This window comes from Aspergillus fijiensis, assembly GCF_003184825.1.
Source record: "Aspergillus fijiensis CBS 313.89 unplaced genomic scaffold BO72scaffold_11, whole genome shotgun sequence".
In the NCBI taxonomy this organism is placed as follows: domain Eukaryota; kingdom Fungi; phylum Ascomycota; class Eurotiomycetes; order Eurotiales; family Aspergillaceae; genus Aspergillus; species Aspergillus fijiensis.
The window spans coordinates 633582-649668 of NW_024468987.1; the positions used below are offsets into that span (position 1 = coordinate 633582).

General features: G+C 54.4%; 5 protein-coding genes across 5 annotated transcripts; 2 read left to right on the forward strand and 3 right to left on the reverse strand.

Moving 5' to 3' along the window:
* The first annotated feature begins 765 nt into the window (after positions 1-765).
* On the forward strand, positions 766-2510 carry BO72DRAFT_475738 (purine and uridine phosphorylase). The gene is made up of 4 exons (XM_040947345.1): positions 766-787; positions 884-1961; positions 2018-2051; positions 2101-2510. The coding sequence occupies exons 2-4, from the start codon at positions 917-919 to the stop codon at positions 2258-2260; spliced, it is 1239 nt and encodes a 412-aa protein (XP_040804038.1). The 5' UTR covers positions 766-787; positions 884-916; the 3' UTR covers positions 2261-2510.
* On the reverse strand, positions 2439-7426 carry BO72DRAFT_26738 (phospholipid-translocating P-type ATPase). The gene is made up of 3 exons (XM_040940179.1): positions 4020-7426; positions 3719-3948; positions 2439-3663 (listed from the first exon to the last, which is right to left on the reverse strand). The coding sequence occupies exons 1-3, from the start codon at positions 7335-7337 to the stop codon at positions 2802-2804; spliced, it is 4410 nt and encodes a 1469-aa protein (XP_040804039.1). The 5' UTR covers positions 7338-7426; the 3' UTR covers positions 2439-2801.
* A 2576-nt stretch (positions 7427-10002) lies between these two features.
* BO72DRAFT_493860 (uncharacterized protein) lies at positions 10003-10543 on the reverse strand (the record flags this gene model as incomplete). The annotated part of the gene is made up of 2 exons (XM_040948419.1): positions 10003-10054; positions 10275-10543. The coding sequence occupies 2 exons, from the start codon at positions 10541-10543 to the stop codon at positions 10003-10005; spliced, it is 321 nt and encodes a 106-aa protein (XP_040804040.1).
* Positions 10544-10933: 390 nt separating this feature from the next.
* Positions 10934-12771, reverse strand: BO72DRAFT_525700 (iron-containing alcohol dehydrogenase; the record flags this gene model as incomplete). Its single annotated transcript, XM_040949979.1, has 4 exons — positions 11461-12771; positions 11374-11398; positions 11301-11308; positions 10934-11230 (listed from the first exon to the last, which is right to left on the reverse strand). The coding sequence occupies exons 1-4, from the start codon at positions 12337-12339 to the stop codon at positions 10934-10936; spliced, it is 1209 nt and encodes a 402-aa protein (XP_040804041.1). The 5' UTR covers positions 12340-12771.
* A 613-nt stretch (positions 12772-13384) lies between these two features.
* catA (catalase catA) lies at positions 13385-15990 on the forward strand (the record flags this gene model as incomplete). Its single annotated transcript, XM_040942118.1, has 3 exons — positions 13385-13618; positions 13681-13993; positions 14043-15990. The coding sequence occupies 3 exons, from the start codon at positions 13385-13387 to the stop codon at positions 15743-15745; spliced, it is 2250 nt and encodes a 749-aa protein (XP_040804042.1). The 3' UTR covers positions 15746-15990.
* Between the last annotated feature and the right edge of the window lie 97 nt (positions 15991-16087).

The following is a 16087-nucleotide window of genomic DNA, read 5'->3' on the forward strand; positions in this document are numbered from 1 at the left end:
GAGTGCGACAACGATGAAATCACTTGAGCGTTTTTCATCCCCATGGATATCTTAGCTTCGAAGCAGATTCATTAAGAAAAGGCATTCACCCTGCATTGTTATTCTCGCTGAGCTCTGATGGTCGTTCCACCCGCGACAGGTGAAAGAGCCTGAGTGTAAGGAACGGAACTCGACCAGTCATTTCCTGCAGGCTTGTGCTTCATAAAAGCTCGGTGGTTGCGCAAAACATGGATTGTTATGCTCCGTATTGAGAATTCAAACTTACCTTCCTTCTATGACCCCCTAAATCCCAAGTTTAGACCAATCTGGGTCGAGGTAGTCTGCACGAGCCTATATCATCGATATTAGGAGTTTGATAGATAAGGATCTCGGCTTCTATGCCCTGGCCAGAGTTTAAATTTCCGCATGATTTTCTCGAGTCTCAGACACCGGAAGGCATGTATGTGTGTTCACTCGGAATTCTGTAGCAGCCCTTTCTCAGCCTTGCCGCCTGAACAAGTAGGAGCGAGGCTGAGCCCGCACAGGGAGGGTGACGTGTTAGACGCCACGCATGCATGAAACAACCTGCCAGGTGCTGCTATTCACCCGGCCTCCGGGCGCCAATGCGATTGTTGCATTAAGCGCCGGCCGCTAGCTCCCTTCTGCGTGCGGCACCTCATTTGAAGCTGCTATGGCTTCTGGCGGGTCCTATAACTTACACTCGCGCCCGGAGCACTGCGCTCGGAAGTTGGGACGACTCAAACCGTTTCTGCAGGGACGTATAGTCAGACGATACGCAATAAATCATGTGAGTGTGTGAAAAGTGCACTTGACTCCTAGATCCAACTGACGAAGAAAATAGCTTACCATAAGAGTATTTGATCTGACTGCTGACAAGGAATAGGAATTAGAGGACGCTCTACAGGAGAAAGGGAATATGTTGAAGCGAAAGACATCTCCACCCCCCATCTCCCCGGAGAGGCGCGTTCGAACCAAACTCGCGAACCAAGCCTCACTGAACTACTACACAGTAGGCTGGATATGCGCCTTGGAGGAAGAATACGAATGCGGCTGCCGCATGCTAGATGAAGTGTACGCCGGCCCCGAGACCCTCCCAGACGGCGACGACAACACCTACGCCTTCGGTAGAATCCGAAACCATGGGGTCGTTGTGAGCTGTCTACCGGCCGGCCGGTACGGTACCGAGTCTACCTCGCGCGTGGCGAGAGACATGGTGAGGACGTTTCCACGTCTACGATTTGCATTGCTTGTAGGAATCGGAGGCGGAGCGCCGACAGCGGAGACGGATATCCGGCTGGGCGATGTGGTGGTCAGTACGCCGCATGGGACACTCGGGGGTGTCATTCAGTATGATCTGGGTAAACGTCTGCCCGACGGTCGGTTCAAGCTGACGGGGCAGTTGAATGCTCCGCCGGACAAGCTGCTCTCGGTCGTTGGGGATCTGCGGCGGCGGTATAAAGATCCCAGGAAGCCGGATTTTGTCGCAGAGCATATTCGGCTCATGGAGGATATGTCGGGGTATCAGCGACCGCAGCGGGATGATTTGTACCGTGCTGAGTATCAGCATGAGGAGGGAAAGGTCTGTGAGGGGTGCGATGTCACGCAGACTGTGTCGAGGCCACAGCGAAGTAGTCGGCGGGTGATAGCCGTGCACCACGGAACGATTGCATCGGGGAATCCCGTGATCAAGGATGCTGCCACGCGGGACTTTTACGCCCACAATCCAGAGCTGAAGGTTCTGTGCTTCGACAGGGAAGCTGCCGGGGTGATGAATAACCTGCCTTGCCTGGTCATTCGTGGCATTGGGGATTATGCGGACTCGCATGATAATGAGCACTGGCGGAAATATGCTGCCTTGACCGCTGCGGCGTATGCACGCGAGCTCCTTCTTTCTTTGAGATCACGGGCTGTGGATGTTGTACCGTCGTGGGTTGCCCGGATCGAGGATGAAGTGGTGCAAGGTGAGTCGGAGATTACATCAATTGCCGATGGGCTATGCTAAGACACACGCGAGCAGTGGCGCGTACAGTTGAGATGATAGATGAAAAGACGTAGGTGCAAATCCAATTGTGCTATTGAAGACAAGTCTAACAGTTCCAGTGAGGTTCTTGTGCAGAGGATGAAGCTTCTCGAAGACAGACTTAACCTGGTAGGGCTTCCCAGAGTCAACGGGGCTGTCTTCAATGAGCGTATGCACCAATACAAAGATGAGTGTCTCGAGGCCACTTGCAGTGATGTTTATCGTCAGATCGCGGAGTGAGCAGGAGGTCCCAACGACAAGTTTATCTTTGGCAGGTGAGTTTGGAGAGGTTGAAGGGGAAGAGCAGGTTCTGACAAACAGAGACCAGTGAGGGGCTGGTGGAAGGAATTCGCTCTGTTGAAAGAGGCAGTGCTGACTAGGTAATACCCCTACCCCATGTGCCCTTTTGATATCTCGGTAAATGGGCTTACTGGAAAGCTGAGATTCTGAGATGAATTGCATGTCCTATTGATGGATGGCTCTATGTTACATTAACTGAATATGTGCGAGATATATCGACTAAATCGGTATCAACAGCAGCGCAAGGCAAGTTGCGCTTCAATAAGACATTAAATGACGGAAAGAATTTATAAGGAATAAATCAACCGGGGGGATATAAGAAGAGATCGGTCGCAGGGGGGCTGAAGAGCTTTTGTGCGGATCAGGAGGGTGAGGTATTTATAAGGGGGGCGCAGGTCAATGCACCTCCCGGAGAAACTGTGTGGGAAATCAAAGGGAAAATTGCAAGGAAAGGGGAATAGCCAACAAAAAACAACGCTTTCTATACAGGGTATGTCGAGGGGGGATCACCTCGACTTTTCAGGGGGCTGTGCGGTTGTTGGGGCTCCATACTTGTGGAGTCGACTGGGAGGACTGGGCCCGAGAGCACCGATTGCTCTCGGCTGGCGCTATCCCAGGATGTGTTGCGTTGGAGGCCGAAGGCGACACTGCTGTTGGCGCTCGTGAATTGGCTGTTGTCGAGGCGGGTCGGCGCGCCATGGCTATCCACCAAGGGCGCCACCGGCGTCGAGTTCGCCGTGCGGTCCACATTGTTTTCACCCGGATAGTGGCGCGGCACAGTGGTCTGGTGGGTGTTCTCCGGGTCCGAAGTAGTGGCGGATGCTCCACTCTCCGACGAGCCCGCCAGCTTACCGGCATCCGGTGGCACGTAGGCGTCGTATTGCTTCAGATAGTCATAGTGGCCGAGAATGACTTTCTCTCGGATAATGTCCACGTCCATGGGGAAGTACACCTTCTGGATGCATTTGCAGACGAAGCGCGGGGTCAGGCAGATTACCACGGTCAGCAAAAACACGACCCAGAAGGATAACGCCCCGTAGACCTGCTTTGCGGCACCATAAAAGGTGGCGGATGATTCAAAGGACGAATAGATGCCGGTCCAGAAGAAGATTAACAGCGAACTGATCGCGTTGATCAACGTCGAGAACCAATCCCAGCGATACATATTCATCATCACGTAGGTATTGCTCGTAACCACGGCACAGGTGGCTACAAGAACACCCACGCGATAAATGTCATCAATGCCCATTCCGTTCTCCGTTTGGAAATTGGCAACTTGATACAACATATAGGGCATGAAGAAACAAATAATTGACTGGTAGAATCCATCGAGCATGTATATCCTGGACGAATGGTTAGCACATTATACACCAGAAGCGGACTTGGAGTAATACTCACCAGAACTTCAACTGCGTCCACTCCTTCCGCTCGATACCACGCATGTAGAGTTGTGGGACGGCCATGGAGACCCGATCGTCAACATCTTGATCAAAAATACCCATGAAGATGACTGGCAGTGACGTGAACGCCACGTTGACCAAGGTAATATACGTATATTCGAATAGATAGGTTCCGTCGAAGTTATCGTAGATAGAATACCAAAATAGGGCAAATGTCCAGACCAAGTTCTGCCAAATAGTCAGCAACTCTTCGTCCACTGATATCCCCAGAGCACAACGAGACAGATTCTTCGACTAACCTTGTAGAAAAAGTTGGCGGTGGTCTCACCTAGACGGCGATAGGCCCATCGTCCATGAACCAGAATCAACCGCTGCAAGAACCGGAACTGTCCGATCGCGTAATCGGCCGACATGACGGCCTGACGACCCTCCTCGCCAGCAATACCAACTCCGACATCGGCTTTCTGGATCATAGAAACATCGTTCGCACCGTCTCCGATAGCCAGAGCCATGACGTTCAAACCGTTCTTAACCATCTCCACCACGGCAGCCTTTTGCGCTGGGCTGACACGGCAACAAAGCACCGACTTACACTTCCGACAAAGAAGCAAGAACTTCTGCCGCAAGGCGTCATCCAACATGAAGCGAAGAGTGTCACCGTCCAGCACGAGAGCGTGAGTCTGCGGAGGCGGTGAGTGATCCTTGCGAGCGGCCTCCAGCTCCTCATCTGAGCCCGTGATACCGAAGATCTCCAATTTGCTATCCAGCAACTTGGCGGCCATGTCGATATCGGAGGGCGCGTCGAACACAATCATTTGCATGTCGTTATTAAGCAGGTTGCAGGAGAAACCGATGTTGATGGCAGTTTCGATCTTGTCACCGGTCAAGACCCAGAGCTTGATACCTGCTTCGGCAAGGAGGGAGATGGTATCAGGAACGCCGTCCTGCAGGCGATCTTCGATGGCCGTACCTCCAAGGAGATACAAATTCTGCTCGATAGCATTGGAAACCTCTTCCAACTTCTCCTCGCGGTCCACAATCGCGGCGGCGGCGGCGTCGTGCATGACACTCCATTCGCGGTACTCTTCTGGTTCAATGGTACGCTCAGCAATGCAAAGTACTCGCAGACCTTCTTGAGCGAAAGTCTCGAGATCGCGTGTGGTTGCATCACGCAACTCGCGTTGTTGGCCGGGGGCTAGGCGGGAGTAGATCATGGTATCAGCCCCCTTACACAGCAAACGAATAGTACCATCAGGCATCTGCACGATCACACTCATTCGTTTACGGGTGGAGTTGAATTCCAGGATGTTCAAGATAGTATACCTACGCTCGTCACCCATGATATTCAAGATCAAGCTTTCGCCCGATCGGCCGAGGGTGGTAAATCCGCAGTCCCGGGCCGTGGCAACCAGGGCAGCCTCGTCCGGCGACTGTGCCTTGAACTCAATTTGGGGAGGGTCGCCAGGAATACGCTCCGTGACTACTGTATGACATAATGCCAATGCAGTCATGAAGTCTATCGTGGCTTGCTGCTGAGCCTCTCCCGAGGCACCACCCAGATCAGCGGCGAACTGTGGAGCAACAAAAGTCAAGTTCTCCTCCTTCAAGTACGGATTATCATGAAGCTGGCGCAGTTGCTGGATCATTTCCACACGTGCTTCACTGATTCTCTGACGAGCCTTAGCAGCTTCCTCCTCCACATTCACCAGTCCCTGCCGCCGCTGCATGCCCAATTGCGCTTCGGTGTATGCCTCACCATAGGGCACGCCGTTGACGGTACACTTCTTGAACTCCATGACGTTCTGCGTCAAGGTACCCGTCTTGTCAGAGAAGATGTACTCGATTTGACCGATATCATCAGAGATATTCCAAGACCTGGGCACACAGGACATCTTCAAGCGCTCGTAATACATGTGAATATCATAGTAGATGTAGAGGGCCTGGATGACACGGCAAATTTCCAGGGAGATGTACAAGGCGATAGGAACCAAGTTCTGGAAGAGGACCACGCCCACGAAGAAGGCGATTACACCTTGAACGGCAGGTGTGCCACCATAGGAGCCGTACTCAAAGAACGTCAGTGAAGCATCGTCCAGGCCCCAGGCAAACCCGTTGATGAATCCAGAGATCACACACATGATGAAGAGGATGGCAAAGTTGTAGACCACGTTCCAGTTCATGTTGCGCGCCATCTGTGGGCGTTTGCTTGGCGTGAGACCCTGGTTCAGCATAATTTTCGTTTCCGGTCCGGTGAAAAGCACGACACCCAACACCCAATCGGTGTTTTGTAAGCTACAGCCTCGAAGCAGAATGTTGTTGATCGTAATGGGCTCCACGCGGTTCTGCGGGGCCTCCCCGGATTCGTCATACTGATCCCAATAGATAGCACCGCTGAAGGAGTAGAGGTTGGCATGCGCGGGCGGCGATTCGACGGTGAACTCGGCTTTCTCGCAATCTCGAGCATTCCGCAACACGCGACCGCAATTTAAGGCGTTGCGCACCTTGAGATTCGTCTCTCCATCCAAGTTCTTCGTTTCGACGTAACATGCTCCGTCCGGGTCGGAGGTAGAGAGAATGGCGATGTCGGCGGGGATTTGGTCACCATTGTATAGTCGCACAAAGTCACCCACGTTGACATCCTTCCAGTGTTGGCGTTTGAATCGCGCCTTCCCTGGGGTTACCCGGTTCGGATTCAAGACACTACCCTTGGTCCGTGCCCACGGCGAGTTTGCCTGCTGGTCGTGATCGTTCATGGGGTCGGGCCAGTCGCCAGAAGCACGGGCCTCCATGGTAGGGGAAACTGCCGTCATCTCGATCGCGATCGGCGAGGTAGGCTCAATCGAAGGCCTGGCATCCGCCATTTCCACGTCACCCGCCACATCTTTGTCGGCCCCATTCTTGCGGAAGAGGCGCTTCATGCCTCGATAGCTGGTAACCACAGCCCGGGTGCAAGCCTTTTTGAACTTACGCCAGAGGGAAACATTGTCGGCGGTCACGTTCACGTTGTCCCAATCCGTCAAGCGATACACTGGAGAGTTGTTGAGTTCGTTGTCGGACACGGTTCGTCGCCAATCCTCGATGGCATCTTTGACGGCGGTGACGACGACGATGACGATCAGCGGCACGGCACTCAGGCCGGGATCGGCGTCCCCGAAAATCTCGAAGCACTGCAAAATGATGACGAACAAGAAGTACAGGTTGGCAATGTTGTGGAACTGCAGCCAGAGGTTCTTGGGGATGAAGGTGAGCGGGGTGTAAATGGCGGTGCGGATTTTGTTCCTCGGATAGACGGCCTTGAGATTGCCTTCCTCGTCCCGCTCCTCGTCCGGAATAGGAAGGTTGAAATGAACTTTGCGCGATCCCGATTCTCCCTCGGTGATTTCCGGCACGCCTGCGGTCGCGCTCGCCATGGTGTCCGTCTGGTTCTGTCGGCGCCCGCGTTCGAGGATGGAGACTCTCTTGCGCAGGCCCGAGGCGGCGGTCATTCTCTTGGTGGCCCATCGCGCGCGCTTGGTGGATTTCTTGTTCGCGTCCTCCTCGGAGCTACTGGGGAGGGGCGGGACTTCGCTCGAGGCTCGTTCCAGCCCATTCTCCCCTTTGCCGTCGTAGCTGTCCATCTGGGTCGTGGGTTTATTCCCGGATTATCACGAGCGACAGACGGTAAGCATCGGACCGGTCGGGGATGGACGAGCACCGGTTCGACCCGGCCAGCGCAGGCCTCGGAGAGAGGGTGAAAGAGCTCGATGGTACTGTCGTCGAATAAGAATGGAGTCAGCCTAGAACAATCCTTGCACGTTAGACAGGTTTCCAGAATGTAGAGGTGAGTGACGTGGTGGATTGGGTTGGGGAGCGGAGAGCTTCTGGGTGGGACAAGCAGAGCAATTGGAGAGTGGATGCGACCGACCGGAAGTAGATGGATTCTCGAGCTGCTAGTGGTAAGAAGAAAAGAATAGGTAGAGCACGAAGCTGGAGGGGAGAGGAACACGAAATTCGTAAGGAACGCGATAAGCGACGGAGAATTGGAGGAGTAATTGAGGGAGAAAGAATGACAGAGGCGGAGGAATGCAGGAGGGGAAGAAAGAGATGGGCGATGGGCGAGGCTCTGGGCGGGCCAGCTGGAAGAATAAGCCAGACGGGCGGAACAGTGGCAGTGGCATTGGCAGTACAGAGACGGTCATCAATTGGCGATGCAACGGGGCATTGCCACCTCTCATAGGCGGGATTGATCAGCACGGCTGTCCCGGCATCGTAAAGCTTCACCGCCTATCAATCAATTGGCTGTGCCATTGCCCGTCCGCCTCATTTTTTCTGCCGCTATTTTCTGCTCGGGCATCCATCGGACCGGAGCGGAGTCCGGCTGCAGAATTTCCGATGCTCGCTAAGCTTGTTGCAGTTAGTGGGCAGGAAGTGGATCGGAAGGGTCGCAATTAAAGTGTGGCAACAATGAAGGGTCTGAGACAATCCTCATCAAAGATGAATCAAAGATGATCAAGTATCCTGCCTGTCAAGCATCATGAGTTGAGGTGAAGATACTCAGTAAGTATCAGCTCGTGATGTTGCAGCAAATCTAGCCCCACTACTCACTCAAACGCCCCCCCCCCCCCACCCAAGGCTGTCTTATCCTCCTCGAACATACGTACACGTACTTGAGTATGTCCCGTCCTATACTTTCCAGCAAAGGATCCACCCGACGTCATCCCTGCCACCTTATTTTCACACGATGAAGCTAGCTTCTAGAACCGTTTTGAGGGTGCTTTTTCCTTTTTCCAGGGGTATAGGCTTTACTGTACAACATTTTGTTGACAATGTGCAAACAATGCATCGGCTCTTCACCGCCAGCCTTGTGATTGAGCCTACGTTTGTAGATAGAAGGAGGTAGCTCTAGCTTGTGAACGGAACCTTAGTAGGTAACCATTGAACTTACCAATCCAGCAAGCTATCACCAGGTCACCTATCCTATCAGCATTATCGAAGCAGGTCTACAACATGTAAAGTGGCAGATGGCGACGACGGGAGATGAAGGAGGAGGATAGGTGTAAGGCTATCTACCATCCAAAGTCCTTTAGATATGTGTATAGGAGAAACTTCCATTGCTGCCATACCTCAAGTCATAAAGTATCCATCCTATATTCGGAGTTATGGAGTCTTTCTCCTCGAGCGACGAGCATCCGAACCGATAGCCACTCCATCTTCAAGCGATCCGGATAGACCGCCATCTCTTCTCATGTTCGTCAGGCAGGGTAAGTGATGGGGAACGATCGAGCGACCAGCTGGCGGTGTCCTGTTTGCTCAAGTTGTTGGCATCCATCCTAAGCTATAGGATGCAACAAAGTGACAAACGCCCCGCCAGTCATCTTTGGCAAAGTAGGCCCATTTCTCCCCGTCGGCTCTCTATATACGGTGTCCTCGTTAGGTGTCTATACTCATCCATCCCATCCTCATGACCATCCCCACACATCATATCACATCCATCAGAAGCGGCCTCAACCAAGCTCCTTAACTACCATCTCAAGTACATCAGCCTATATCTGAGTAGATATGCCTGCATCGGGCCCCTCGTCCATGTCCTCCCCTGGAGCATCGGGATCAGGCGCGTCCACCAATAGAAACAACTCAACCGGGCCCTCGACCGGCCGAATTAACCCAGGTCAGCGTATGTTGCCAGTTAGGCACCAAACATATACGCAGGACGAACCGTTGCATTCGCGGCTGGGCCCCATTCTAGAGGCCCAGTTGGGTCCTATGATCGCTCCTGCAGTCATTACATTAATCGAGAGCCTGCAGCGTATGATAGCTGTTGAAAACTATGGAGATCAGGCCTTCCGATCCGGGATCCCCAATACGAACGGATCCGGGCGTGTTCAAGATGGGGACTGGCAGCTTGATACGGCGATGTCGATTTGCCGTACTGAACTGAATCATTCCTTTGACAAGTGCATGACGGCTATCAACAATCAATTGCATAACAGTAAGCAACAGAACCGTGAGTTAACCAGGAGGCTTGAAGAAGAGACGAATAAACGATCTTTCTTGGAAGAAAGGCTGCAACAGCTGCATCGTGAAGTCAACAAGAACCCTCAGCTGCAGGTTGAGCTCAACGAGGCCGTCAAGAAGAAAGATGATTTGCAAGAGGCACCATGTACCTGCAAACGAAAGCGTAAAGACCTTCTATTCCAGCTGTCAAAGGCTAAAACAAATATTGTGAAGCATCTTAAAACCATCAATCAACTTCGGGCCGAACATCGCAACGACAAGGAGTGGGTGACGACGCTAAGGGCCCAGCTACAGGAGCTGAAAATTATGAGTCACAATCTTATACTCCAGCACTGCGACGCTAGAAATGAGAAAAATGAGCAGGATCAGAAATGGCGTGGACAGACGGCATTGCATTAAATGTCATCTATGAGTGGAAGGATCTGGTCTCATTACAGATCATTAGTTACAGAAGAATCCACAAACCAAGAAAAAAATAAACGGTCATCAGGTCATGTTCATAATTCCCACGAAAAGACATTCATGCCACGCATCCCTCATAAATCGTAGAATCTCCCTACCAGCCCCGAGACTTCCACTGCCCAGCATCCTCAACACCCTGCGCGACCTTGCGGGCCCCATCCTCGACGCCACTTCCGATATTGCCCAGCGCATCACCCACGGGTTTGCCCGCACTGCCTGTTGCGCCGGTGATGGTGTCTCCGATTCCTCGGCCTGCAGCTCCGGTGACGCCGCCTACGGTCCGAGAAACTCCGCCAACCGTATTTCCGAGAGTGGAGGTGACAAACTTTGCCGCGCCAGTAACTCCGGAATCTTGGGAGGAAGGCATCTTGTGGTTTGGTTGTGGCGGTTCGTGGAAGAGTTTATGGTTTGGTGGAGCTTTGGTTCGGATATGCGGCAAGAAAGCCCAGTGTATAGAAGTGGAGTATGGATGTATAGAGTAAGTATAGAGTAAGAATTTTGATTTACTCGTATGTGCTTCAGAGTTGCTTCGTGATATTGCAAGGAGATTGAATCTACCACGCGCATGTCAATTCTCCGGAGATTTATATACGTGAATGTGCCTATGTGCCTTAAGAGATGATCGTGGCCAAGCTCATGACGTCATGGCTGGAGTGGCTGCTGATCTAACCCAATCCGGAATGGAAACGCGTCAACACCGGATTCGCAACCACTCGCCGCATCGCTTCCTCTACCACACCCGCATAGCAACTCTCTCTCATTTGGCCATGTTAAGGATCTGAAGGATCCCCTCCTTATCTGGTAGCGCCTTATTGTGCGCCAATGCGTCAGTCAGCGTCAGCTCAGCGATCTTGTGCAACTGCTCCTCCTGCGTGACGCCGACTTCCGAGAGCTGCGATGGCAGTCCCAGCAGCTTGACAAACCGATGAACCGCATCAGCAGCCTCGGTCTCATGCCACCCAAGCACTTCATTGAATATCTGGAGGATCGCCTCCTGTGCCGCCTTGGTCTCATTGAGCGTGAATCGGAGCGTCGGGGGGAGTAGAATGCAGCTCTTGACAAGAGTCAGTATGCGTCGGTCCTACAGCAAGGGATGGATGGGGCGGAACTTGACGCCGGCTTACCGTCACACCTATCGGCGGCCGTCAGCTCATGAGACTTGAAGGATTGCGGAAACAAGACCAGAATTGAACTCACCATGCTGGACGCCTGCCACACTGCCCTATGTTGGCATCCTTCGATCAGCAAGCTACTCTATCCAGCGCGGGTGCCAACCAAACTCACCAGCTGATGGCCAATAGCGTGGCTTGCCCCCATGGGTATTTTCCACTTAATGAAGGGGATTAAAGCATCTCTAGACCCGCGCTGACTCTCTGCAATGCCTTTTAGCAGCTCGTCCTCGTTGCCACCCTCTTGTCCCTCGTGGTACTCCTTTAGGCCCCGCACCAACAGCGGCAACCCCTTCTTGATATGAGTTGCAGCCTCCCCGTGGCATTCGGCGCGGCACAGACTCTCCACAAAGTGGTCGACGGCGCGCATGCCCGACGCCAGCCACAGGTGCGACGGAGTGGTTCGTGCGACCGTGGGATCCATCAGGATCAAGGACGGGGCCCCCTCTGGATGCATAAAATGTTGTTTCTTCCCTGTGGCATTGGTCCCGCTCGCGTAGGAGTTCCACTCGCCCGCACTAAGGCTTGTGGGCACACAGATCAGCTTGGTTGCAGGAGCCTTGACGGTGTCCGGTCCGGCTAGGCCTCGCTTCTGGTCCACCAAGGCTTCCATCTCGTCCTCCCCGAATCCCGAGGGGAGTGTAGCACTCAGCATCACGGCGATTTTGCACGCATCCGAGTAGGAGCCCGAACCGATAGAGACAACGGCTTGGATGTCATGGTCCTGGACTCTGTGTGCGATGTCGATGATGTCACTGTAGGGCGAGTGATTGCCCACTCCGACTTTTTTGTAGACCTGGTAGTTTGATAGGTCCTGCTCGAGATCACGAATGACCGAGGACTTTGTGTCGAGACTGGTGCTGACGACGAGAAGGATGCGTGACGCCTTCCACTCGGTCAGGGCGGCCGGGATGTCATCCAGATAGGAGGCCTCGAAGATGGCATCGTGACCATGGCGACCTTCGATATCGAGCTGTTGGATTCTCTCACGCATTTTGATTGAAGCTTCGTGTGCAGCAGTGAACAAAGGTCAACCGGCGTAATCGTTCCCAAGCCTGGGTTTTGTTCTGACAGGGAGATGGCGGGGTTATCGCTGAGCCCCGCCGGTGGAGCTGCAGGAATGCCGACTTTCCCGCTCTATCTCTCCTTGAGGGGTAGCCTCAGCGGTGTTCTCGCCTCAATCCCTTTCCTTGTGTGATTGATCGTCTTGAGTTTGAACGCCGTTTCTCATTGCCTGCCATGCTGCAATTGTTGCTCAGTCTGCAGAATCGCCCGTCGGCGATAACACGGTCGCAGCTCCCAACGGATGCAGCAGCAATGTTCCAGACCCGGGCTTACAAATGCCGGGCCTGGGGCTCCCACCTGTTCAACAAGTGATGGAAGGTGGGCCTCGATGATCTGCGTAGTTACCAGCAGAGGAACCTGGCTAGTGCCCTGCTGCTTGACTCATGGTTTACCAAGAATATCGGGGTGATACTGATTACCACTGAAGGATTGCGCGTCTATGCTTATCTAACCTTACTATAGCTGCGAGACCCACGCAAACTTGGTTCACCATGTGCTTGGATGATCGCCAACCACAGGGAGCCCAGCCCGCCAATGAGTCTGTCTCTATTTCAGCCCGGGGGTAAATCGGCGGAGAACCTGGAATGAACGACACAACCCTGTTTCGGTGATTGAGAAGACGCGGCATAGAGGGAGACGAGGACCGGATGGATGGGTTACGAGTTCTTAGGGCTCGGCTGTCAGAGTGACGTCTCCCGCGCTCCCCTCACAGCTCACGTCATGGTTACAGCACCACAGCACCACAGCCTCTCTTTCTCCCTCTCTTTTCCCCCGCACAACCTTCCAAGTCTTGAATGTCACCAACCAGATGCTCCCAATTACCCACCACTATCCATGGCGGACCGTGCCAAAGGCAGTCTGGTGGGTTGCCGGGTGCTTTAATTACAGCCATGTCCCCGCGACCTGAAGATTCGCCCTTCTCCTACATACTTCCCCAAGTGTAACCAACCCTCGCTTGCCTTTTCACATCTATCATGGCCAGTATCGTCGCAGGGGGCCTTGAGCGCGCCCAAGAGGCCGTCAAGAGCGCTTCCAACAAGAACAAGAAGGCCGTAGACCTCGAGCGTGACATGGTTGATGTCACCACCGAACAGCGCCAGACCACCGATCACGGCGTCCCTATCAGCAACACTGACAATTGGCTGAAGGCCGTTGATGGCGATCACACTGGTCCCTCTTTACTTGAGGACCAGATCGCCCGTGAGAAGGTAGATTGATCCTACCCTCACACTTCGAAGCGAGCTTGATTACTGACGAATCCCGCCACCAGATCCACCGATTCGACCATGAGCGCATTCCCGAGCGAGTCGTCCATGCGCGTGGCACTGGTGCCTTCGGAAACTTCAAGCTCCTCGAGAGCTGCGAAGATGTCTCCTACGCTAACATCCTTAACGACACGTCCCGCAACACGCCAGTTTTTGTTCGCTTTTCGACCGTCCAGGGAAGCAAGGGCAGTGCTGATACTGTCCGTGATGTTCGTGGCTTCGCCGTGAAATTCTACACAGATGAGGGCAACTGGGATATCGTTGGCAACAACATTCCCGTCTTCTTCATTCAGGACTCCATCAAATTCCCCGACTTCGGTATGTTCGGTGCGCCTTCTTGTATAAAGCCCCGCTAACAAGACCCAAGTCCACGCGGTCAAGCCCGAACCGCACAACGAAGTGCCCCAGGCGCAGACCGCGCACAACAACTTCTGGGACTTCTGCTACCTCCACCCCGAAGCCACGCACATGTTCATGTGGGCCATGTCGGACCGCGCCATCCCCCGCTCCTACCGCATGATGCAAGGGTTCGGCGTGAACACCTACTCTCTCATCAACAAGGAGGGCAAGCGCCACTTCGTCAAGTTCATCTGGACCCCGCACCTGGGAGTCCACTCCTTCGTCTGGGACGAGGCCCTCAAGCTGGCCGGCCAGGACCCCGACTTCCACCGTAAGGACCTGATGGAAGCCATCGACAACGGCGCTTATCCCAAGTGGGACCTGCAGATCCAGACCATCCCCGAGGAGAAGCAGGACGACTTTGAATTCGACATCCTGGACGCCACCAAGATCTGGCCCGAGGACTTGGTCCCGCCGCGCACGATCGGTGTCCTCGAGCTCAACCGCAACGTGGACGAGTTCTTCCCGCAGACCGAGCAGGTCGCCTTCTGCACCTCGCACATCGTCCCCGGCATCGACTTCTCCGACGACCCGCTCCTGCAGGGCCGCAACTTCTCCTACTTCGACACGCAGATCAGCCGGCTCGGCATCAATTGGGAGGAGCTGCCCATCAACCGGCCGGTGTGCCCGGTGCTCAACCACAACCGCGACGGGGCCATGAAGCACCGGATCACCAAGGGCACGGTCAACTACTGGCCGAACCGGTTCGAGGCCGGCAAGCCCGACGGGGCAGCGCCGCACCACGGCCAAGGGTTCGAGTCGTACCCGGCGCCTGTGACGGGCCGCAAGCGCCGGGGCCTCAGCCCCAAGTTCCGCGAGCACCACAACCAGGCGCAGCTGTTCTACAACTCGATGAGCGAGCACGAGAAGCTGCACATGATGAAGGCGTTCAGCTTCGAGCTCGACCACTGCGACGACCCGGTCGTCTACGACCGCCTGGCCGGCACCCGGCTGGCCGAAATCGACCTGGGGCTGGCCCAGCAGGTCGCCGAGCTGGTCGGCGCCCCGATCCCGGACAAGGCGCTGCGGCCCAACCACGGCAAGCGCACCATCCGCCTCTCGCAGACCGAGTTCCCTCCCAAGGAGCCCACCATCGCCAGCCGCCGCATCGCCATCCTCATCGGCGACGGCTACGACCCCGTCGCCTTCAAGGCCGTCCAGCTGGCCGTCAAGGCCGCCAGCGCCCTCCCCTTCGTCATCGGCACCAAGCGCTCGCCCATCTTTGCGGAGGGTGAATCCAAGGAGACGGGCCAGGGCATCGTGCCCGACCACTACTACGACGGCATGCGCTCCACCATGTTCGACGCGACCTTCATCCCCGGCGGGCCCCACGTCGACACCCTCCGCAAGAACGGCCAGATCAAGTACTGGATCGCCGAGACCTTCGGTCACCTCAAGCCCCTGGCGGGCACGGGCGAGGCCGCCCAGCTGATCAAGGAGGTCGTGGGCAGCGTGCTGGACGTGCAGGTCGCGACCGCCGAGAACCCGGACCCCGTGGAGTGGTACGGCGTGGTGACTGCGGGCGGCGTGCAGAAGCCCGAGAGCATCGGCGAGACGATCAAGATCCTCAAGGACGGGAAGGACTTTGTGAGCAAGTTCTTCTACCAGGTCAGCCAGCACCGGAACTACCAGCGCGAGTTGGATGGGTTGGCTTCTACGGTTGCATTCTAAGTCTGGTTGTCGAGTTCGTGGTCAGTTTTGTTTGGGGTTGTGGATTGTATCTTGGACATGTGTAGGCTAGTATGTTAATAATCTGTATGACTTGACGATTTAATCCGATGTGTGTGGATTGCTGTTGTACGACGTAGGATATACCTGGTCGTGTTATGGCAAAGGCAACGCAATGGGTACTTAAGATGGAGACAAGGCTACTGGATGCCCTACGCCGGCAAAATATGGTATGCCAACTGCGCCCGTCGAGGAGCAACATGACGATATAGCTGGACATGCAACGCATATAACCGACAACAAAAGACCATCCATTAAGAAGAGTAGTAAAAAAGAAATGTTCCT

Coding starts and splice junctions, on each gene's coding strand:
- BO72DRAFT_475738 (XM_040947345.1), top strand. CDS start 917: ATGTTGAAGCGAAAGACATCTCCACCCCCCATCTCCCCGGAGAGGCGC. Junction 1,962..2,017: donor CGAGGATGAAGTGGTGCAAG/GTGAGTCGGAGA, acceptor ACACGCGAGCAG/TGGCGCGTACAGTTGAGATG. Junction 2,052..2,100: donor GAGATGATAGATGAAAAGAC/GTAGGTGCAAAT, acceptor TAACAGTTCCAG/TGAGGTTCTTGTGCAGAGGA.
- BO72DRAFT_26738 (XM_040940179.1), bottom strand. CDS start 7,337: ATGGACAGCTACGACGGCAAAGGGGAGAATGGGCTGGAACGAGCCTCG. Junction 3,949..4,019: donor CCGCCAACTTTTTCTACAAG/GTTAGTCGAAGA, acceptor ACTATTTGGCAG/AACTTGGTCTGGACATTTGC. Junction 3,664..3,718: donor TGGACGCAGTTGAAGTTCTG/GTGAGTATTACT, acceptor CCATTCGTCCAG/GATATACATGCTCGATGGAT.